Source organism: Tiliqua scincoides, chromosome 4, assembly GCF_035046505.1.
Source record: "Tiliqua scincoides isolate rTilSci1 chromosome 4, rTilSci1.hap2, whole genome shotgun sequence".
Classification (NCBI taxonomy): domain Eukaryota; kingdom Metazoa; phylum Chordata; class Lepidosauria; order Squamata; family Scincidae; genus Tiliqua; species Tiliqua scincoides.
The window spans coordinates 71,806,853-71,830,694 of NC_089824.1; the positions used below are offsets into that span (position 1 = coordinate 71,806,853).

Consider the following 23,842-nt stretch of genomic DNA (forward strand, 5'->3'; position numbering starts at 1 on the left):
AGGCTGATTCTGCGCTGCTGTTGCCTGAGGCTACACATCACTACAGTAAAAAAGTCTGCTCACACTCACCTCTTCTTTCTGGGGTATGAGAATATGATTTAATGTTGAAACTAAACTGAACAAACCATGAAAAACTAAAAAAAAAGATAGAGTAGAAAGTGATCTATTTTTAGTATAAATTGTAGAGTCCCTGAGGAATTTGGATTGGCTTGAACAGGTGAAGAAACACAACCTGGGCCAAACTAATAATCAAAGACATTAAGAAGAGGATGAAGAAGACCACACTAAAAAAATCAATATATAAAACCTCTGGATGAAAAGGATTAGGCGAGATTGCTTGACACTAGAACTACTCTAAACAGTTTCAATCAGTCTTTAAAATGTGGCAGTGCATAATACAGGGAAGTTTTAAGTTTAGTGTTCAAAGACATGACGCAACGAAGGAGCAAATCTCACTAATAATTCTGATAACTAGATTAATCAAACTTTGATGCAAACCGGGCTTGGAGGATAAAAGGGGAGAAAGGATGGATGAAATTGGTGGAAGAGAAACATATCAGGAAGAGGAGCTTGTTTCAAGGTAAGGTGGAAAGGGTGAGGAAGCACATGAAGGGGAAACAGGATGTGTCTGTCTCTTTCAACTATTGAAGCATGCTTCAAATTGGTACCCTCAGTCTGATGTTCTACTAGGCATGCCTTTCTCCTAATGAAGGGATGATTCTAGGGGTCTTTAACTGAGAAACTCTCTTTCAAATTTTGCTGCTGCTGACTTCTCCTGGAACAAACTTCAGGTGTTTTTCTTAACTCTTGAGCTCCTAGACCTAAGCTAGGGATAGCTCTATCAGACTTGGCTCAGAGGCAAAAGCTCCTTTCTGCTAATGCTCAGATCATCTAAATCAGCTAGAACCAGTGGTTCTCAAGCTTTTAGCACCAAGACCCACTTTTTAGAATATCTATCAGGATCCACCAGAAGTGATGTCATGACCAGAAGTGGCATCATCAAGCATGAAAATTTTAAATAATCCTAGGCTGGAATCCTACCCACACTTACCCAGCAGTAAGTCCATTGACTATCATTGTTAAAAGCATATACATAGTAACCTGTTAAAGTACAGATGTGTAACATTTCCCCAAAATGCAGTCACATAGCATGAAGTCTAATCTGTTAAAAATAAAGCATTGAAATGAATGGGGGCCCACCTGAAATTGGCTCATGACCCACCTAGTAGTTCCCGACCCACAGTTTGAGAAACACTGAGCTAGAAGGTTTAAGTAGAGCATCCTCTATTTAATCTGTAGCTTGAATTACATTTCTTTCCCAAATGAAGACCTACAAGTTTGAGCATTCTGACTTCACCCCCCCCCACACCATTTCTTTACAGTAAACACAAAATTATATAATGCTACAGAGGTTCAGGAATAATAATGATGTGCAATCCATGTTCCAGACCAAACAACATGAAATTTGTAACAGCAGCTTAGTCTCTAGTAGTGTGTTTTTGTTTTGTTTTTTTCAAAAAATGTGGCAAAAGTCTTATGACAAATAGTTGTAAGAACTGAAACAGATCATGGCTAGCTCTTGGAAAATACACTAAAGGCTTCTAAGAAAGGCTTGGCTTTCCTCCTCCCAAATGCTCTAAACAGAACAGAAACCACCAATAAAGTCTTGCAACAGGTAGGGCCAATTTGGGAAGAATGTTTCTTAATGCATCCAGAATCACTCGTACAGTTAATCAAATGGGTATTTAGCATCAGCTATGCATGGTGGCTCTCAGTTCACATAAAAGGTATGCCTATCATGGATGTATTCTGGGAAAAAACCAAGAACTCAGTTTTTATGGTGCAAAATATAACGCATCAACTGTTTGCTATTGCCCTGAACCAGGTCCATTAACAAGGGAATACCATAGGGAAAGGAGATTTAGGGAAAGTAAGATTGACAGACAACCCTTCAGCACTGGATAACACAAGGACCTGAAACAACCATGAGGATTCATGAATTTGGAAATGCCATCAGCAGCAAGGAGTATGTAACATATCATGAAAAAGCATTATGTATACTATAGTTCAGTGCCAAAGAAGACTCAGTTGTGGTCATTGTCATGGATAACATGGAAAACCATTTTATAGAAGACAGTGGTGACCTCCTAATCTTGATACCACGGAAATTAACAGTTTCAAGGAAGGGGATAATGTCAAACTTCCAAACAGTATGGATCAAGAAAAATTTGACCCTTCGCCAAGAGATACTTCTGGACTTATCCAAACCAGTCACAGAGTCAATAAACAACAATTGGTTCTCCACCAAAAAGGTTCCTCTTAAAGAAGGTGGTCTATGTGACAACACTGAATGAAGACTGCTTTATTTTTCAGAGTGGCAGCATAGGCTGGGGAAGCTCATACAACCTCAAAGATCATTTCAAGCATGAGATCAGTGCTGGACCTCATAATTGTCCAAGTCTGGTTAAGCAAGATTTGCAAACAAAGCAGACCTTCTTGTGCTGTTCAAGCCACTAAGCACAACCTCCTGAGGCAACCCCAAGAGTGGCTGTACTGGTACTGGATTGTGTCATAATTGTCCAAATGCTCTCTTGAACATTCCTAGACTACATTGACACAATTTTTCTGCCCTATATTTTTCAACATCTGCAACATGTGGAGATGATCAACATTACATGGAATGCCTGAACTTATGAACATGTTCATAAGTAGCCTGAACACAGCAAATAGAAGGATAAAGAGACAAAGTCTAGAAGTGGGTAGTTGCTCCTGCATCAAAGGGACTAAGTAACTGGCACAGTTTCCTCTGTGTTGAAAACAAAGCAACTGAGCTGGTTTCACTTGCTGATGGAACTTACTTCCTCCATAAGAAAAGGTGGCAAAGAGGATACAGCATATGAGGTCCATACAGTGCATTTATCTGACAGAGGGGACAGAATTCACATTGAACATGCATGTATGCATGAACCAGCAGATCCAGGAACCGTGCGGGAAAATCCATGCCAAGCCAGAAAAGCTGGATTGCATCCTGGAGCATAGGCAGTGACTGCTGGAGGTGGTGTCACGCAACTGGGCAGCAGCTGGGGCCCCCCATCCATGGTGCCAGATGAGACTTGCAGGGAAGGTGGAGGCCTGCAATTGGAATGGCCCCAGGCACAGCGGCAGCATGGCTGATGTGCCTGGGTGGTTCTTGCCTGGCTGCAGAAGCAGTAGGGGATGGTTGTTCTGTGGGCTGGGAAGGGTGAGCTCACAGTGTCCCTCCACAGATTTGCTCTTTGCCCTGCCCCACACCTTGCAAGGGTGGGCATCAGGGTCCCTCAAGTGCTGTCAGGACCTGCAACGCTGGCCTAAGCAGCAGAGAGACAAAAGGCTGAAGCAGGGGTTGGCCCCACCAGGAGGCCAATTGAAGTGGTTGCCTCAGGCAACAGATTGGCGGGGGAACCCACCTCCATCTGCTTGCTTCCACCAATCCTCCTCCTCCTTCTGCAACCCTCTGGACTGAATGAGGAAGAAGACTTGGAGGAGAGGAGAACCCTGGGCTGGAGTGGCCAATGGGCAGGCACTGGCCCATTGCCAGGCAAGTTGGGGGAACCAAAGGGAGATTTGGGGACTGTCAGGGTTCTGTTCCATGAGGTCAGGGCTGACAGGAAGCAGGCCAGAGCTGACAGGGGCCCTAGACATTTGGTGAAGATGACACCAAGCTGGGAAGAGTAGCAAACATGACAGAAGACAGTAGAAGCCTTCAGGAAGACCTAGACAAAATACTGGGCTGAAATGAATACAATGAAGTTTAACAGGGACAAATGCAAGGTTCTGCACTTAGGCAGAAATAACCAAAGATGCAGGTATACATGGGAGATACCTCGCTTGGCAGCACAACATGTGAAAGGGAACTTGGAGTTGTAGTGGACCACAAGATGAACACGAGTCAGCAGTGTGATGTGGCTGCAAAGAAGGCGAATGCAATTTTAGCCTGCATTAGCCATAGCTTCCAAATCACAAGAAGTTGTGGTTCCACTTTACTCTGCATTGGTTAGACTTCACCTGGAGTACTGTGTCCAATTTTTGGCACCTCATTTTAACAAAGATACAGCCAAACTGCAGCAAGTTCAGAGAGCGATGATTATCAGGGGCTGGAGAACAAGCCCTACGAGGAAAGGTTGAGGCAATGGTATTCAAACTGGGGCATTGCGACACCCCAGCCTGAGGGTCTTGGTCCCTTTCCCCTTAAGGGGCGGGGGCAGCAAGGAGACAGGGAGGAGGCAGTGGGGCTTCAGGGGCTTGGTGCACTTGCCCAAGCCCCCTGCAGCCCCCCAGGGGTGCGGGGAGCCCTGTGCAACCTTTGGCAGGGCTCCCCAGGTCAGGGAAGGTGACAGCTCTGCTAAACCAGAAGCAGTGCACGATCGCTCCACGTTCCCTTTTGACCGGGCTGCAGGGACTGGGGTGCACCCTCCAGTCCCTGCAGCAGCTGTCCCTGGCTGCGGGGAGCCGGGCGCGAGCACCTGCAGGGCTTTTTGGGTCAGAGAAAGTGAGAGCTGGGCTATCCCGCTCCACTTCCCGTTTTGTGGAGTGGGCGCAATCGCTCCGCTGTCACCTTCCCTGACCCGGGGAGCCTTGCCGAAGGTCATGCAGGGCTCCCCACACCCCTGAGGGGCTGCAGGGGGCTTGGGCAAGTGCATCAAGCCCCTGCAGCCCCCTGAGCTGCCTCCCCCCACCCCCGCAAAGACTTACTGCTGGATTCAAACTCCCTGCGACTTTGAAAACCGCAGGGTTGAGGGAACTTTGTATGTTCAGCCTGGAGAAGAGAAATCTGAGGGGATATGATAGTTCTCTTCAAATACCTGAAGGGCTATCTTATGGAAGAAGGGCCAAATTTGTTCTCAACCACCTCTGAAAATAGAACTAGATCCAACTGGTACAAACTGCAAGAGAAGAGATTTTGGTTTTTTCCAACCAGGAAAAATTTCCCAATGGTAAGGGCAGTTCAGCAGTGGAACAGATTGCCAAGGGAAGTGGTGGACTCTCCCTCATTGGAGATCTTCAAGCAGAGGCCAAACAAGCACCTGTTGGAGATGCTCTAGGAAAATTTCCTGCTACAGGCAGGGGGTTGGACTAGATGACCTATTAGATCCCTTCCAACTCTACGATTTGATGCAGCACACATTGAGAAACAACAGTTATGGTTAGGACAACCGAGACAGTCATTATTTTTCCAGTGTGAGAGGTATGGATGTCTAATGTGTGCAAAACATTACAAATATGTTGCAGCACATGACACTGTAGCCACTTTGAGCCTAATGAAAGCAATGCTTCATGAATTCTTTAGATGTGATGTGACCTCATTATTCGCAGGATAGGCAAGGAATCAGCTTGGGCCAGATGAAACAATTTCCAGATGTCACAGATGCGTTTTTGACACTAGCAGAAGCCCCAACTGTATCTTTTTCAATGTAAAGGTGACACTTCAAAGGTTTGTAGTATGATGCATACTCCTGTATGATACAATCACAGTGGATTGTAGAAAGTCAATGAAGCAAGATAGCATCTGTCTCCAAGAATGTCACAATCCTGAGAGAATATTCCAACACAAGCAGGCTGTTCCACAACACTCAATGCATGCATTCTTTCAGAGGGGAAAAATATATGAGGAAAAATACTTCAAAAGAGAGCCAAATTTACCCAGATTATGCAACTGCCCTGGTTCTACTACTGATCATATCCCAGATGTGCTATTTTAAAGAGAAAAAAGCTTCTGTTAAAAGTCAATGCCAGCTTTTTTCCTCTTTGAAATAATGCCAGGGAGGGGTTCAGTTAGGAGCAAAACCACAACAGGGGAGGCATGTCCTAAAGCCCCCAGTAAGGAACAGACAAAGGGCAGAACGGGCACCCCATCCAGTGGTTAGTGACAGCATTCTTCTCCTATGCTCTCCACTTTACTTTTTTCCTAGTAAAAGATAGTTTGCTTCCACAATTCAAATTTAGAGGTGCCCCCAAGATGCATCTGATGCTTCCGACATTGGGACCTAGGCAAATACACAATGGGGTCAGCACACCCCCATTTCAAAAACAACCTGTGGGGGTTAACCCAATTTTACCTCTGAGATTGGATAATTTGGTGTCACTCAAGTCCCTGGGAATTTCCTGCTTTTGGAAAACAGGTGAGCCAGCTCAAAGCCAGGTGCTTCCTTTACCAGTAAGTTGGGGAGGAAGATGCTTAAAAGAAACAGCAGCAGCAGCAAATGGTTATCATCTGGATGACTCAGCATATGTAATTTTACTATTGCTTTTCAGAATGTTGAGGCATCACAGAAGCCTGTGGGGTGATGGAAAGGAACAAAATATGTAGTCTCTGTATTTTTTTATATGTCCATTTTTATATTTCAGTTTACTATTGTTTTTAATTGTATTGTAAGCCACCTCACGAGCACCTCTGAAGGCTAAAAAGAGGGCTAGAAACCTCTGGAAAAATAAATACATGAGGAAAAGTAGGGGGGAAATCCATTATTTTAACCACACCCCCTACCTCGCCAACACAATTCTGCTGTTTCATGGCCTCTTCCAGACTATTATATAAAAGATATATAAACCACTGCCTGTTCAGCCAGCCACACTTTGCATTTAGGATAACATACAACTTGACCCTAAGCTCAAACAACAGTAGTGACAACAGTAGCAAGATTACATACTTCACAAACTAAATGTATGCCATAAACACTGATGTTTGTCCATTAAATATGTACGTGGCCATGATTGTGTCTATGTATGGTAATACACTACCAATTTGCAGATGCAATCCAGAGGTTTTCAGGTTTATTTCAGGTTTAAGGATGTTTGGTGAATGCCACCCAAAACCTGCTCACCCTGCATGCTACCTATCTCCTCCACCAACTCAACCCACATGCCTGGGAAACTCTGGTTTCATTAAACTACAGTTCCACATGTTGCCCCAACCTCAAAACACACCTTGTTTTGTGTTTGTCTTTGCACTTCCACTTTAGATTGGTCATGTAATTCTCTTGAAATCTTACAATCGCCATCTGCATCACCCTTCTTACGTAACTACTGTTTTATATAAAGAAACAACATGAAAAATTGAAAACACATTTATTTCAAAGCTGAACTACATACAGGAGTGGATCCATATTAGAAAATGTTTAGGCATTATTCCAGAATGCCCATGGTAAATCTGATATTTTTATCCTGAAGTACATGAAAAAAATCTTGGTTTAACCAAACCACTATGGCTAACTGCTTTAACCCTTATTCTTCCAGAATAATCAAGGAGGGTGTCCTTGAGATCTGATAACTGTGAATAGCACTAACTATTTACAGGGCTATTTAAAAGTTAATTTGCAAGTCTGAGAGAAGAATACACCAAATTCCTTCCAGGATTTTCAACATAACAATGGTCTGCTGTGCAAATTAACAATGTTATATCAGTGTTGTGAATGTAGGACTGATATGTTTATATTAGAGTAGTATTTAGCTCCACAACAGACATAAAACAAGTACCCAGGATCAAGGATTCCCCTCTCTTTACAATGAGTTTTTAGGATTTTAAAAGGGCACAAGAATTTCAGCAGATCTGGCAGCCCTGCTCTGGTAATACCCAGCACAAAATTACTCAGGCAGTTTTAATCCCCATTCTCATTAACGTTCATCTGGAGAATTCTAATTAAAAATATTATGCTACTCATTTTTCAAACCTTCTTTTTTGTTAAAGATGACTGCTCAATTAATGCAGACAGTTATAACTGCCAGTTTGTTTTTTTGCAATTTGACATCAGAGTTCTTATAGTTCGAAGGGTGTGTTATGCACACACTCAGAGTTAAAGCAATCAATACTTCCTGAACACTTTTTTTAAAAGAGCTGAATATGTAGCAATCATTCTAGTCCGTGCCTTCATAACCTCTTGCAACGATTGTGATATTTATGAAAGATGAACAAAACATCAAAATTTAGTGATATACGCACATTCTTTGCACACAGAAAGTTCCACATTCAGCACTTGGACCCTTCTGCTTAACAAATACCTCAGGGCTGACAAACAAGTCTGCCGAAAGCTTCAGCGATCCTATATCTAAGAAGACTTTACTAAGCTAGGCAGGCCAATGCCTTCAACAAGCTGGTCTGGTGGTTCACAAGGGGGATGAGTCTTGTTCTGCGCTCCATGCATTTTGTCATTCCATTCCAATACCCATAATTGTGTTCTACAGCTACACCAGCAGCTACATTTATTTGATTCGGAACGGATGTAGATCCACACGCTACTGAAAGGATGCATTAAATGGACATTTTCAGTAGACAAGTGAAGCAAGAACACGTTTTAAATATATATAATATTTTAAGTGTGTTTTCAACAACTGCATGTGCTTCTAATAAATCAATTTCATAGGAAACTAGTTTACAGTTCATGAGCTACTTCTATTCCTTCTTATATCTTTCAGTAATACAGGCTAACAAATCATATTTTTGCAAACACTTCATAAGCTCTGTTGAATACAACGGGTAGAAAGTACCCATTGAAATATCACATCATTCCTAAACCAAAAATTATGCCAAAATCAAAGTTTTTTTAAACCGTGCCTGAAACACAGTAAATACGTATACACATTATCACAGAACTCTAATGCAGACATATACAGGTTATGATACTATGACCAGTCCAGTGGAGAATCTAACTGCCAAAGACATTATTGTTAGGACATTCATAAGAATAGCAACCATGAAAGAAAACAATCTGAGATAGTTTATTTACAGAATTGCCTCTCAATAGCAGAGCATGCAGAATTCATGCTACTTAAGATTTATTTTACTTAGGTCTGTTCTGCATCAGGCTTTGTATTCATCACATTGCCATCAATAAACATAAGCCATAAGTTCTAGACTTCAAAGCTCAAGCCTCTTAACTGAGCTATCTACTGAAGAACAAGTCATATACAATATTTTCAGTTCTTCAAAACCATTAGCACTAATCAACATGCACTAAACACACAGAACCAGAGATAGAAAGATTTAACATCAGTTATAAGAACACATGTTGGCAACCTTCAGTCTCGAAAGACTATGGTATCGCGTTCTGAAAGGTGGTTCTGGAACAGCGTGGAGTGTGGCTGAAAAGGCCAATTCGGGAGTGACAATCCCTTCCACACTGGGAGCAAGTGCAGTCTGTCCCTGGTCTGTCTCCCTGGCTATGGGCCTTCCTTCTTTGCCTCTTAGCCTCAGACTGTTGGCCAAGTGTCTCTTCAAACTGGGAAAGGCCATGCTGCACAGCCTGCCTCCAAGCGGGCTGCTCAGAGGCAGATATAAGAACAGTTCACTAATATTCACATATGCCTCAAAGAGAGTCACCCTCTCAAAAGATCAACTGCGTCTTTGCTAAAACCCACGTGTAAGGAAAGAGAATACAATATCAGGTAAGATGGGACACAACAGGATCATGATTCAGATAATAAGTTCCATGTTCTCACAAGCAACACTTTGCCACAGCAATGCAGTCTGATTTACAGAAGCAATCAGTTCCTAAATGCCAGTACTCATATCTATAAGAGGTAGCAGCACAGCATGAAAAAAGACTATCATAAAGAGATAACTAAGAGATATCAAGCAGCAGGAAAAAAAGAAAAACACTAGTATTCGTTGTCTGCAATACTTGTTTCAGACAAATGTTTTGCTCACTACTTTACCTCACGTGGACCTTGAACATGTGGTGACAGGAGCGAGAGCACACGAGTAAACCCTACTGCCTCAAAGTCCCACCTGTCACACTTATACAGAGTTCACCTTTGCTCCAGATCACAAGCAGAAAGTCTCCCCAGGTACACTATTTGTCCATATAGACAAGTGGTTCCCAATCTGCAGGTCACAGCCCCCACAGGGCAGGCGTTCACTTTAGTTATTGTCATGCTACCCCTTAAGTAGGGTGGTGACCCAACCAGGGGACCCGGTAGGTGCTGTACGGCAGTTCCGTGTTTGGTTGCTGTCACCAAACACAGGTAAGTCAAAAATAGGTTTTTTTCTTATTTGTGTTTGGTGGCAGTGACAGTGACACCCAGAAATGCCTACCTATGGGACCCCGGTTGGATCGCTATCTTCTTTAAGGGGTAGCGCGTTACTGAAGGTGGGTAACTGCTGATATAGACAAATACTATATGCATGAATGGATTTTGAGAGTCCATTGGCACAGGGACATGGTTTATTAGCATACTTTGAGCCCCACAATGCATAGAATGATAGTCCAATTCAATAATGCAAGTTCCTTGGCAGTGACCAGCACCTCCATTTACCATTTGCATAGTGCTGTGTGTGTGTGTGTGCGCGCGCGCACAAAGCCCTTCATGTGAATTACCTTGATGCAATCCTAAAAACTATCCTCCAAGGCAAGTACTATTATCCCCCATACTACAGCTGACAAGCTGAAGCCACAAGGGACTAAGTGGCCTGTATAGTGCCATCTAGAGAGTTCATGGCAGAGGCAAGATTCAAACCAGGGAAGTCTTGTTTCACAGCTCAGCCTTGTAATCACTACACCACACCAGATGCTTAAACGACATTGAAAAATGAGATCTAGACAAAGTGCTAAAGCTGTTTTACCATGCACGTATCCAGGTCTTCCAAACGCTCAATTTCCGTCAGCTCCTCAACTGTGATGATGGAACGTTTAGCAGGCTTCTCCTCTGCTAGTTCAATATCCAATGATTCCTGGTGGGGCAGGGGCTTGCCTCGCCTGGTCAAATGATCAGCCTGCAGGAAATGGTAAAGTGGGAAAACAGTTTAAGAAGATTGCAAATGGATGTTGCATCATTTGCCTGCTTTTAATATATAGTCAAATGAGCTGTTTTCTGTTTTCTTAATTCTTAGCCTTAACCCAATGAGTATTGTAATATATGCCTTGCTGCCCTGCCACTATCAACAAAAACAGTACGATAACACTATTTTGGATATTATGTGTCTTTGCTTGAAGCAACGGTCTTATTCTTGTAACCAGAACATGATAGAGAGAGAAAGGTAAACATATAGGACTCATAGTGCAAATGAATGTAGCAGAGCAAACAAGTCATGTTGAGTAGTTATAAATATCCTGAAGTGCTCAGATCTGTGCAAATACTCACCAACTTATGATGGCAATGTGACAGAGCATCAAGGATCTCATCTACTATTCGGTCTGAGAGAAATGAGGCCACTGTCAGCTTCACTTCACTGTGTGAAAGTTGACAAAGAAAACACAAGACAAATTTTTAATCCACACAAAAATATTTTACAATCCTTTACAACACTGGATATGTGGTATAAGATGTATATAGATCTGATTTTCTTGCAAAGAGAAACTGAAGAGCATGCATATAAAATAAAAGTAACAAATATTAATCTTAGAGAACACACAAAACATGGGACAATTATGAAGCAATGTGCTAAAATATTTCTAATACTAGAATTAAAAACATCTGGATGATAAAGGTGACATAAACTTCTTGCTAAATTTACAAAGTTTTATGCACTCAAAAAATTTCAAAAAATAAGACTGGCCTGAAGTGAACTAAAACACATTTTGTTTCAGTCAAAAAATTTATTGCCAACCCTTCATACCCCTCCATGAGAAGGAAGCTAGTTTGTTATTTCCATGGTATTTACTATCATCACTATTATGTGACTGCAGACAGTATTTTTTACAGTGTAAGGTGTGAGCTACTTAAGCTGAAATATTTATTGTTACAATCCTACATCTTAAATGGCCCGTGGATGTCCTTCTCAGTTCCCGCTGCAAAATCTGGCACTCTCTAAGCCCCAGGCCCAATGCATGGCTGTCAGTGCTATTTCTGCATTTTCAAAATGAAGGGAAAACGATTTGAACGGGGCCCATTCAGCTTATTTTAATTCATTCCAAAAGGAATGCAGAGAATAATGAATGAGAACAAGTGGCACAAGCACTAATCATCACTACATTTGTTTTCAGAACAGAAGGCTGGGGGAACTTTTTTATCATGGCAGGTGGATAGCTTTTTTTTATTTAAGTAATAAAAAGGAATGTCAGAGCTCCTCTTGTTAGCAGCCACCATATTCTTCCGCCAATACTCTACATCAGGAGTGCTCACACTTTTTTGGCTCGAGAGCTACTTTGAAACCCAGCAAGGCCCGGAGATCTACCAGAGTTTTTTTTACAATGTTCGCACCATCATAACATATAACATTTATGTGTACAATGTATGTTGGTGTACCATGAGCCCCACTGAGTATAACAGGACTTACTCCTGAGTAGACATGCCTAGGATTAGGCTGTGAGGCTGCAATCCTAGCCACACTTACCTGGGAGTAAGCCCCATTGAGTACAATGGGCCTTACTCCCGGCGTTTCCTCCCAGAGGCACCTGAAGAGGGGGTCAGCATTCCGTGATCTACTCATTTTGCCTCGCGATCTACCGGTAGATCGTGATCTACCTATTGAGCACCCCTGCTCTACATCAATGGTCCCCAAAACAGTGGTTCCTAGAGGCTGCTGCCTGATTTATAAATGCCAAGGGGTATGGCTATAATGGTGATTGGGCAGCAGTGCTCCCCCCCCCCCGTAGCTGCTTGTTTAACCCTTGATGCACATAGCCTAATCTGCCCTGTCAGTTTCACAACCCACCCCCAAACTGCATCATGTCTCACTGATGGGTCCCAGACCCACAGTTTGGAAACTGATGTCCTAGATATTGTATTGGGAGGGGGCAAAATGGCTGCCACCAGTGCAGGCTATAATGTTTTTTTTCAGTAGCCAGCATTTTTTATCCATGAAGTCCTGGAACCATGCTACAACATGAACATCACGGAAACCAAAACGATGGCAACTAGGAAGTGGCTTTGTTGACAGGATGGCAGTGAAAAAAGTTAAAAGAAAAAACCTACAAAAAAATAGGGAGTAGTGAAAAAAAACAGAAGACAAATAACAATATTTATATTGTTAATAACAAATAACAACAAATAACAGAAGACAAATAACTGAAATAACAAAATGAATGTAAGTAGAATAAAACAATAATAAAGGATGGTAGATTCATTAAGGAAAATGAAGACCAAAACAAAATTTTAAAAAATCTTGCATATTACTAGTTGTTTGGATCAAATTGCAAAATGTAAGAGGGGAAGGACAGACATTCTTTAGATCAGTGGTTCTCACACATTTAGCACCGAGACCCACGTTTTAGAACGAGAATCTGTCAGGACCCACCAGAAGTGACATCATCAAGCAGGAACATTTTTAACAATCCTGGGCTGCATTCCTACCCACACTTATCCAGGAGGAAGTCCCATTGACTATCATTGCTAAGAGAATATACATAGTAGCCTGTTCAAAGTACAGGTCTGTAACATTTATCCAAATGCAGTTACATCCCATGGGAGCATCAAGTCTAATATATTAAAAATAAAATATTGAAATGAATGGGGACCCACCTGAAACTGGCTCGCGACCCATCTAGTGGGTCCTGACACACACTTAGAGAAACACTTATCTAGATCATCCAAATGACCCTGTCAGCCATGAATGCTTGGACAACCCAGTATAAATATTTTACTGTAGTATTTAAGAGAAGTGATTTCCTGGTGTGGGAGGAGAGCTAGATTGCTTTAGTTTCCTTACAATAAATGAGCTGCTACAGCAGATTGGATGTCACCACACTACTGCTTGTACCACTGTAGTTCAATAGGCTATAATTAGGAAAAACTAAGGGTGCAATCCTAACCCCTTATGTCAGTGCTTTCCAGCACTGACATAAGGGCAATGCAGCTCTGAGGTAAGGGAACAAACATTCCCTGACTTTGAGGAGGCCTCTGTGAGTGACACCCAACTGCAGGATGCAGCACACGTCCCATTGGCTGGAAAGCACTGGCATACCTTATTGCACCCTAAGGTTAGGATTGCACCCTAAGAAGTTTACAATTTTGGCACAACTAAATGTCATGGCTTTGATATTAAATAAGAACATATAAAAACAAAAGCTAATTAGTGTATAAATAAAGTATGTGTATAGAGTACAGAGACAGTAAATCAATATTCTGTTTTCTGTAGAGTTCTCATGGAAAATATTTTTCCAAGTTTGTATCATGATTATGCATGAAAATTGTGTTCTTTGGCATGAGTTTTGTCCCTGATGTTGGGGACAACAATTCCTAAGCGGCTATATTGTTAAAATGTACTTAAAAGTAAGAAATTAATGGTAGTTACAATTACTGCATTGACAATAAACCACTGTGTTCAATGGGGCTTACTCTCAGCTAAGCGTGTACAGGAGTGCAGCCAGGCAGCCCAATCCTGGCAGGCTCCCGCCTGGCTGCAATCCCTGGCAGGCTCCCGCCGGATCCAGAGCCTCCTGCACTACCGCGGGAGGCTCCTCAGGAGAAGGGGACGTTCTTCCCCTTCCCCTGGGTAAGGGAAGCAGCCCCGCAGTGGGGCTACTCACTTTAGCGGTAACTGTTTGGTCGCCGCTAAAGTGAAGGCGCTTGTGTACAGCGCACAGCCCTCCACGAGCGCCTAGGATCCTGCGGAGCTTGGCTCTGCGGATCTGCCTCTCCCCTGCACCCGGAAAGCCCCCAACCATGCCTCCCCTCTCCCCCACGCCCCTGACCCCATTCCCCGTTCCGCAGCCCGGTGGTCGCAGGTACCGCTGAGCCGCGGAACACGGGGGTGCGCCTGCTGGAGCTAAGCCCCGCAAATGTGCCTTATGGCACGTTTGCGACTGTGGTCCGAGCCGCGGCGGCACGGCGCGGAACACAGGATTGGGCCCTTAGAGAATAAGTGGAAATTAAGTTCAGGACCCAGAACATTTGGTACTCACTGTGCCTGGAGTGGGTGTCTGCTTAAACATACAATTTAGGTGTGTACATTGTAACCATTGATAAAAAAAACAACAAAAAACCCCATATCAACTCACCTAATTTTATTAAGGATGTCAATGCCAGATTGTTCCAAGAGAACATTTTTAACAAAGGTCCGTGGAATAGAAATTTTTTCAGTGCATGCCTCAATTAAGTCTTGCCGTATGTGTGCTTTCTTCATTGCACTTGGACAGAGATTTTCAGCAGCATCTACCATCGATTCAAGAAGTGTCTGAAGCACATAGCGACAGAAAGCAAGCTTTTGAAAGAAACACATGATCTACAGCACCATTTCGTTTTGTAATGCTATGTACAGGGCTTTTATACTTAGTGCAACTGGAATACACTTGCACATTACAGAGATCAATGTTAAGAATCAATCCCCAGGATCACTTTCTTTCACCATGTGATGATGCTGGTAATTTATCTCTGGGTAGATTCACATGAATTTGGTCTTTTGAAATAGCCTAATGCAGGAGTGCCCAAATCCCAGCCAGGAAGCCATTTGTGGCCCTCGGGGACCCCCAATCCAGCCCGCAGGGAGCCCCCAGTGAGCCTCTGGCCCTCCAGAGACTTGCTGGAGCGAGTGCTGGCCCGACGCGACTACTCTCATGTGAGGGCTGACTGTTTGACCTCTTGCGCGAGCTGTGAGCTCCCTCTGCTGCTTACTGTTTCACGCCTGTGAAGCAATAGCAAAGAAAAAGTTGGTTTTGCTTTGCACAAGGTCTTTTATAGGCCTTGTGCTATCACGAGACCTTCATTCATTCATATAAGTTCCATCTCTAATATAGTCATTTATGTAAATTTATTCAAATTTTAAATGTAAATTAATTATTTTGTTCCTGGCCTCTAACACAGTGCCAGAGAGATGATGTGGCCCTCCTGCCAAAATGTTTGTACACCCCTGGCCTAATGCATCTGTCATAAAATATAATACCCATGCTGGTGAGCTTCAGTTGAATCCTTCCTTGTAGGAGAAGGCTGAAATGGAATGCTATTCCAAGTCCTCGGGCTATATTAAAGGACAGTTAGTCATGACAAAAATCTCATTGTTATTAATTGATTGGACTTGTTCTAGTTAGGACAGTAACTGATTCTGCAGGCATGAGTGTTTAAGGCTGTAATCCTATGCACACATATTTGTGAGTAAGACCCATTGCAAAGAATGGGACTTTTACTTCTGAGTTAAGACAGGGCTGTATACCTGGAAAACCTACATTGTGGAACCTTGAAGAGAGTAATTTTGCTTCTACTAACCCTTAGGCACTCCAGGGACTGAAAATGAAATTGATATGTAAAATCTTCACCTTATAACATATAAAAAGAGAAGAACAAAATACTCTCTAAATTGCAGCATTTTCCTCCTCATTAACTTCTTTAATTTATAAAATTAGGAATAAGTATTTCTATAGTTCTTCATTACCTTCCCACTGACTAAAGCACTTTCTTCGTGTCTCACATGAGCACAAGTCAAATCTGCAGTTTCAGAGCCACCAAAGTTCACAAATACAGTAATATAATGCACAGCTGGAAGTAGAATACACCACACAAAAAATACACAATTTATGAAATTCTAACTTTGAAAAAAAAAAGTATGCACAATAATTTTGCCTTCACGTACAGATTTTTGTAGATGCATTGTACAATGTCATTTGGGCATTGTTTAAGGCCTAATGGGTTGGAGGATACTACATCTGGTTTTCTAACTACTTTACAAAATGTGACTTGCTGCACATGATCTAAGGCAGGGGTGTCCAAACTTTTATGGCAGCAGGGCCACATCATCTCTCTGACACTGTGTTGGGGGCTGGGGAAAAAAAGAATAAATTTACATTTCAAATTTGAATAAATTTACAAAAATGAATATATTAGAGATGGAACTTGTAAGAATGAAGGTCTTGCCATAGCTCAAGGCCTATAAAAGACCTTGCACAAAGCAAGGCTGGCCTTTCTTTTGCTGCTGCTGCTACATCACAGACGTGAAACAGCAAGCAGTGGAGAAAGTCCTCATCCCTCAGCTCACACGAGAGGTTGAACAGTTGGCCGTCATGCTGAAAGCAGTTGCATCAGGCCAGCACAGGCTCTAGCAAGTCTCTGGAAGGCCAGAGGCTCATTGGAGACTGAGGGCTCCCTGCAGGCCAGATTGAGAGTCCTTAAGGGCCGCAAGTGGCCCCAGGGCCGGAGTTTGGGCACCCCTGATTTAAGGAAAGGGACAGCTTGGGGGGGGGGTGGGGAACAAAATATTTCTTGGAATCCTTATACTGAATCTGTGATGTACTCTTGCATGACCAGACAATGAGAAGTCGCTGATTTACCTTTAAAGGTATTCAGCCACACTACAAGCTCATCTTCATCTTCACCCCCAAGGTCTGGTTTTAACGATAACCCTGATGGGCTGAATTATTTCCCTTAAATCTGTGGGGGCATTCTTTTTCACTTGCTTCACTTTAACATATTTTTATCCAAACACATTGTTAACTTCTTCTATATCAACCCAATGATAATTGGGTTGCCCTGTGATAATCCTGAAGCTCTTCTCCAGGTGCTCTTTCATCATCTGAGGTGAGGTGTGTGGCAAGAGGAAGGAAGCAATTAGCTGTTAGAAGTCTCAGACCTTATTTCCACTTGACACTTAGGGTGGCCAAAAAGCAAACTATAACTTGTGTTTTCAACTTCAGACTACTTTCTTCATTTTCTTTCATTCTGGCACACTTTTTAAAAAGTCAGGTACCTTGAGTTGGTCATCAACAACTCTGGTGACTTCCCCAGCCATTGACTCTAGGGTCTCCTGAATTGGATTGGATAAGGAGCCATTTGTTCCTATCCATGAAGCTCCACCAAGATGATACAGATTTGGTAATAACTGTAAAATAGAGGGAAATAAATTAATTTAGCACTTAGCTTTAATGTTTATGAGCATAGTAGATAAAAAGCAATACAATTACAGCATACGTGAAATCTTTAAAACCTAACTTAATCTGCTTGAATGGTTCAATTTTGAAACTAGAAATGTGCAGTACAAATATTCTGAAATAAGCTTAAACTATAATTTAAGAACACTCATTCCAATGGAATCAGCATGCCAGTAACAGGAAACACCCAGCACCACATACTGTTTTGGAATTCTTGGCATCTTTCATGAGTCTTTCTGCTGATTTCAGATCTTCTTGTATAGTGTCAATGCCACAGTTCCTTAATGAATTGAGATGGTCTTGAACTTTGACACATATTCTGTCAATCATCTACACAAAAACAGAGAGGAGGAAGAAAGAATATTAGAAAAAAATGGTATAAAACTAAGTGAACAAAGCAATGCCATCCAATTATTTTCTTAGGTTTAACAAATTTCAAGATGCACACGAACACGGTAGATTTCTTAGAGTGAAATTTGTTCGCTTAGTGGGACAAAAGAATGCAAAAACGAGTGAAATACAAAGGTGGATACAGGCGGCCACCTGTATCCACGCTCCCCATGGTCCGTGCCCCCCCATGGACATAGAAACCATGAATATGAGGGAATCGTATCTCTGTGCCCCCTCGCCCATTAACTTCATTTAGGTTCTTACTGTTGCCGCCAAGCAAAAATGTTTGTTCCTTTTACTGAACACTGTAAGAATGCAAGCTTATAACACGACATGCAGGTAGCCAGTCTGAAAACTTGAAGACACTAATCAAATGATAACAGAAATTAAGAAGCTTCCTGCTTCCTGTTAAAATTCAATTGGTCTCTTCAAGAGTTCAGGTTGCCTGCCTGCACATCGTGTTATCAGCTTGCATGCTTATAGCATTCAGTAAAAGGAAGAAAAATTAGCACCAGTGGTAAGGACCTAAACAAAGTTAATGGCCACAATGGGGGGTACAGAACTAGATCCATGGATCTGGTGGGCCACCTGTATAAGGAAGGTGTAGGAGGTGCATGTAAGAGACTATGGAACTGGAACAGTACCTAAATAGCATAGAGAGAGCATCCCTAAATACTTTGTACCTGAAGAAACTTCTGTTGGCAAGGAAACATACTGTTGAGGTTACAACCTGATTTACATGAATGTGTTTAGAATGGATACAATTAAATCAGAAAGCTTAATGCATACCAATATGATGTCTCTTTTGCACCATGTTTATTTGGATGCAATACCTCCCTAGTTACCAGCCTGAAACCTCCTATATTTCCAGTGAACAGATCAGGTGACTAGGGTGATACCTCATTCAAAAAAAAATGTGACCCAATCCACCACACTCATGCCTTTCTCCCAGAGGTGCACATACATGACATAACCATAGCAAGTTGAGAGTAGTTCTTAAAATGTGACAAGTGAAAAGGCTTCAGAGTCTTTGTACAATTGTATTTCTTTCTCTGTTCTACTAACTGTAAAGAAACAACAGTATATTTCTTGAAAGTGAACACACTTCCAAACAAGAGGCCAAGTTCAATTCTCATGTATGTATTAAAGATCTTATTCCAAGAATTTGACTGGGGTTGCGGAAGTTAAACACTGTGCTTCAGAAGACTTATCACACTAAAAACTATCCTGGTAAAAACAAAACAAAGAAAGACATTATAAAGGTGCTCACCTGCTGTGTTGTGCTGGTAACAATTCCCTGCTGCAATCTGTAGGCTTGCTCCTGTAAATATTTTCGGGTCTCATGGTTCCGAAGCAAATAGTTTTCTATCTAAGGGAAGAAGTCAAATGATGTTATGTGCTTGTATTCACAATCATACATGCAACATACACACAAATATGTGGTGTTTTTTTTTATTGTGACTAAGAACAGTGAAACAGAGATGCCTGTATACAATTCAGTCGTAGCAGAGGATGGTTTCATTTAAAAATGAATGCATTTGCTATAGCACAATGTATTTTAAGATTGTGTTATAAGATCAGAATCATCACTGTGATCCTTTATCTTGACTTCCTATGTACTACAGAAGTGGTGGCCAAAGCTCAGACTGCAAAGTTTGGCACATAGGCAAAGATCGGACTGCCAGGTTGCCATGTGTATTTCTAGCCGATTGAGACACAGGGATGATCTGGGTAGTCACATCTGTTGCCTGGCATCCCAAAAGGCTGCATGACAGGACTTTTGGGCAGAAGCAACTGCCTAGAGCAGTGATGACTAACCTTTTAGAGACTGAGTGCCCAAACTGCAACCCAAAACCCACTTTTTTATCACAAAGTGCCAACACGGCAATTTAACCTGAATATTGAGGTTTTAGTTTAGAAAAAACAACTCATACATTAACATCTTTTACCCACTATTACTTGTAACCCTTAATGAACTTTTCCTCTAGAAATTTGTCCAATCCCTTCTTAAAGGCATCTAGGCAAGTTGTCATCACTGCTTCCTGTGGCAAAGAGTTCCACAGACTTATTACATGCTGGGTAAAGAACTATTGTCAGGGAGGGGGTGGCTGCAAGACCTTGCCACTGCTCATTTTCTCAAACAAGAAAATATATTTTTTTAAAAAGCCCCACCCACAGAAGTGGGCTCTAAGGCTGCAATCCCAGCCACTCTTTCCTAGGAGTAAGCCTCATTGACTCTAATGGGGCTTACTTCTGAGTAGACATGCACAGGAGCAGGCTCCAATCCCAGGCACTCTTTCCTGGGAGTAAGCCTCATCAACTCTAATGGGGCTTACTTTTGAGTAGACACGCACAGCAGTAGCTTCAAGGTTGCAATCCCAGGCACCCTTTCCTGGGAGTAAGCCTCATCCACTGTAATGGGATTTACTACTGAGTAGACAAGCACAGCAGTAGCTCCAAGGCTGCAGTCCCAGGCACTCTTTCCTGGGAGTAAGCTTCATCCCCTGTAATGGGGCTTACTTCTGAGTAGACATGCAGAGGAGCAGACTCCAATCCAAGCTTGCAGAACACGCAAAATTGAAAATGGAAACAAATGTGGGGCAGGTAGGGGTGAAGGGAGAGGAGGGCAGTGAGCGCAGGGGGAGGAGGGAAGCAGACCGCCCTCCCAACACACGGGGCTCAGAAAAAGCCTCTGTTTCCTTTAAAGGGACACGCAGCTTCAGCACCCCTCCCCAGGCTGCCTGGCTCAGCGATGCGTGCCAACAGAGACAGCGCTGCGTGCCCTGTCTGGCACGCGTGCCATAGGTTCACCACCACTGGCCTAGAGGGTCCCTGTCCTCCGATCTGCTAGGAATAAACGCGGCGACCTGGCGGAATGGTAAGGTCAGCTCACTGGGTAAGGTCTGTATCTGCAGGGGGCCTGGAACACATCCCCCATGGATATGGGGGAGAATGTCTGTATTTTACAAATATTTACCAAACTGTTAATCTGTTTTCATGTCTGTATGGTTTGTGGTTCAAATTCATCAATGAAAAACAATCCTTCCTCCCCTTATATTAACTTGGATACAGGTTCAAATCCCTGTTCAGCCAGGAAGCTTCTTGGGTGACTTTGGGTCAGACACTGTCTCTCAGCCTCACCTACCTCACAGGGTTGCGGTGCAGACAAAAGGTGGAAATGAACCATTTACACTACCCTGAGCTCCTTGGCGGAAGGGCAGTACAAAAATATGAAAAATAAAGTAACTTTGAGATCCTAAAAATGCAGCCCCTCATTAGCTCATCATCATGCATTTTGTAGGTAAATCTCTTGTTGCTTTTGGGTCAGCTGCAAGTTGAACATTCTCTGTATTTCAGAATAATGACATGCATGCTCACGTATCCCTAAGTACTTAGAAATATGCACAGAAGCATAAACATTATCCATTTTTCCCCATTGCTTACATAAAAATTATCACTCTTGAATTCATGCTGTGTAGGATGGTTTACTATTAAATCATTGTTCCTGTGATTGTTCTTCCCATGCATCATTTGGAGGGAAGCCTATTTCTAAGCTGTTGTGATTCTTAGTTATCATAAACCCTGTAACCATGCTTACATGGGCCCATGGGGGGGGGGGGCGGTGGAAGGGGGAAATAAAATGTTCAGTGAATCCACTGGATAATTCTACTCAGCCAACCATGAAATCACAATCATTTAAATATATTATTTCTGTTTCACCCTGTCCACCCCTCCACACGCAAGTAATTGTAGGCAGTACCTTTTGGAGTGCCTCTTCAGTTTTCTCAGGGCTTGTTTTAAGTGCTTGAGAAGCATCATTCACAGGTATAGGCATAAACCGCAGAGTATAATTCCTTTAAAAATATTTAAACAGTAAAGTTAGACGCACAAAAGTTTTCCTATCTGGAATTAAAATGTGTCTATAATCACCATACTCCCTGTAGCTAACACACTTTATTCACTGCAAAAGATAAAATGTAATATGCCTGTGTGTTTTAATTCATTTTTCAAAAATGTATAGAGGTGAGCTGTAAGTGCTTTGGCAATTGTCACTTTTGGACAAAAGCCCAAATGCAAGAACCTCAAGATTTCAAATTTGTCAAGTTTCTAACAACAGTGGATGACAAAGCAGAAAGCAGATAAACTGCAAAAAAAGTCTTGCAGAACAATAGCTCCAGATGAATAAGCAAGCAAGCAGGACAAGTCAATGGAATGAACCAAACTGGGTTTGGAGCAAGGAAAGCCCACGCTCAAACATCCTCTGATGGGTAGCAGCCCTCTCACTCTCTAATGCAACTCACAAAACTGCTGAGAGGACAAAATGTCATTCTGAGCTACTTGGAGAAAGGGCAGATCACAAACCTAACAAATATCACAAAAAAGCAAGATATTATTGAGATAGGGGACTGGCAGGCATATCAGGAGCCTATTTAACTCGGAAAAGTTCTTTCTGCTAACAAATACAGGTTAAGCATCCTTTACATGAAATGTTCCAAAAAGCAAAATTTTGCCACCCTGTAGAGCTGGGAACACACAGAGCGAAGCTCACTTTCTCACGCCCAGCTGAGCAAACAGCACTTTGGGACACTGCATCAGTCTAATGAAGGAAGAGGTGGCAGGGCAGTGCATGCTGTTCCAGGAAGGAGGGAGAAATGCTTGGCTGCTTTAGGACCTGGCATGAAGGCACCTACACAGGTGGATGCTGGAAAGCAAAGGTTCACACAGTTTGGTGCCACTCCTTGACAGTAAGACTTGTGGGTGTTGGTGGGGCTTCTTTCCAAAGAAGGCACACAATGCAAAACTGCAACCTTACACAAGTTTCCAAAATTAAAAAAAAAAATCTGAAATCCAAAACATTTCTTGTCCCAAGCGTTTTGGATAAGGGATACTCAGCTAGACCCTCAAACATATATAACCCATGAACAGGAGTTTTCCACATTTTGGCACAAGAGATATCCAAATACTAAACAGATACCTATACTTCATTAATTCTGAACAGTGCATAAACCTGCACCTAAAAGCTGTACAGAATCTACCAGTTTTTACAGAATTAATTTGCAAACACACACTCTTAGCTCATACAACCAAAATGTCATCAACCAAGGGAGCCCCAGACTCCTTCTGTGATGTGTATTGACTTATTTTTAATTGGTGTGGTTCTAGTGCTTGCAGTCTCTCTCACACCTGGATTATAATATGTTTTTAAAAAGACAAGTACTATTGTTTTTCAGCCCAGTCTTTATTACTGCTTGATGAAAGTTCTGAAAACCATTATCATAATGCAAAACAGATTTCTCAGCATTATCTCACCGTTATGTTGGACTTTGCATTTCCAGGCCTGTGGTGCAACTGTCAATAAGCCATACTGAACCAAAGTAATTGAGAGAACACATACTTTCTGCTATCCTTCATAAAGGTCTACAGACTTCTGTAGCAAATACACATCATTACATGGATACAGTTGAAAATCTGTATTTTTAAGAAAGCTGTATTTCTTCTTTCTAAGAAAGCAGCACACTTAAAATGCAAAAGAATTTCTTTAAAGCCAGTTGAGCAGTGTTCAGGGCGGGCACTTTTGTCCAGTGCAGGTGTATGTGAAAGGCACAAAGAGGGGTGGCTATGGTGGCATGGCTATAACTGCTTAGGTTCTGGACCTGCCAGTTTCAGGCATGCTGCAGGCTCATTGG

General features: G+C 42.3%; 1 protein-coding gene across 1 annotated transcript in view; it reads right to left on the reverse strand.

Annotated features, from left to right (window-relative positions):
- The window catches only part of CARMIL1 (capping protein regulator and myosin 1 linker 1), a 171,401-nt gene that overhangs the window by 34,004 nt on the left and 113,555 nt on the right, over positions 1–23,842 (reverse strand). Inside the window, exons 23-29 of the mRNA XM_066623338.1 lie at positions 21,916–22,009; positions 19,426–19,524; positions 17,967–18,095; positions 17,585–17,716; positions 14,910–15,085; positions 11,113–11,200; positions 10,595–10,744 (exon numbers count right to left, since the gene is read on the reverse strand). Coding sequence (XP_066479435.1) covers positions 10,595–10,744; positions 11,113–11,200; positions 14,910–15,085; positions 17,585–17,716; positions 17,967–18,095; positions 19,426–19,524; positions 21,916–22,009 — 868 coding nt within the window. The remainder of the gene's footprint in view (positions 1–10,594; positions 10,745–11,112; positions 11,201–14,909; positions 15,086–17,584; positions 17,717–17,966; positions 18,096–19,425; positions 19,525–21,915; positions 22,010–23,842) is intronic.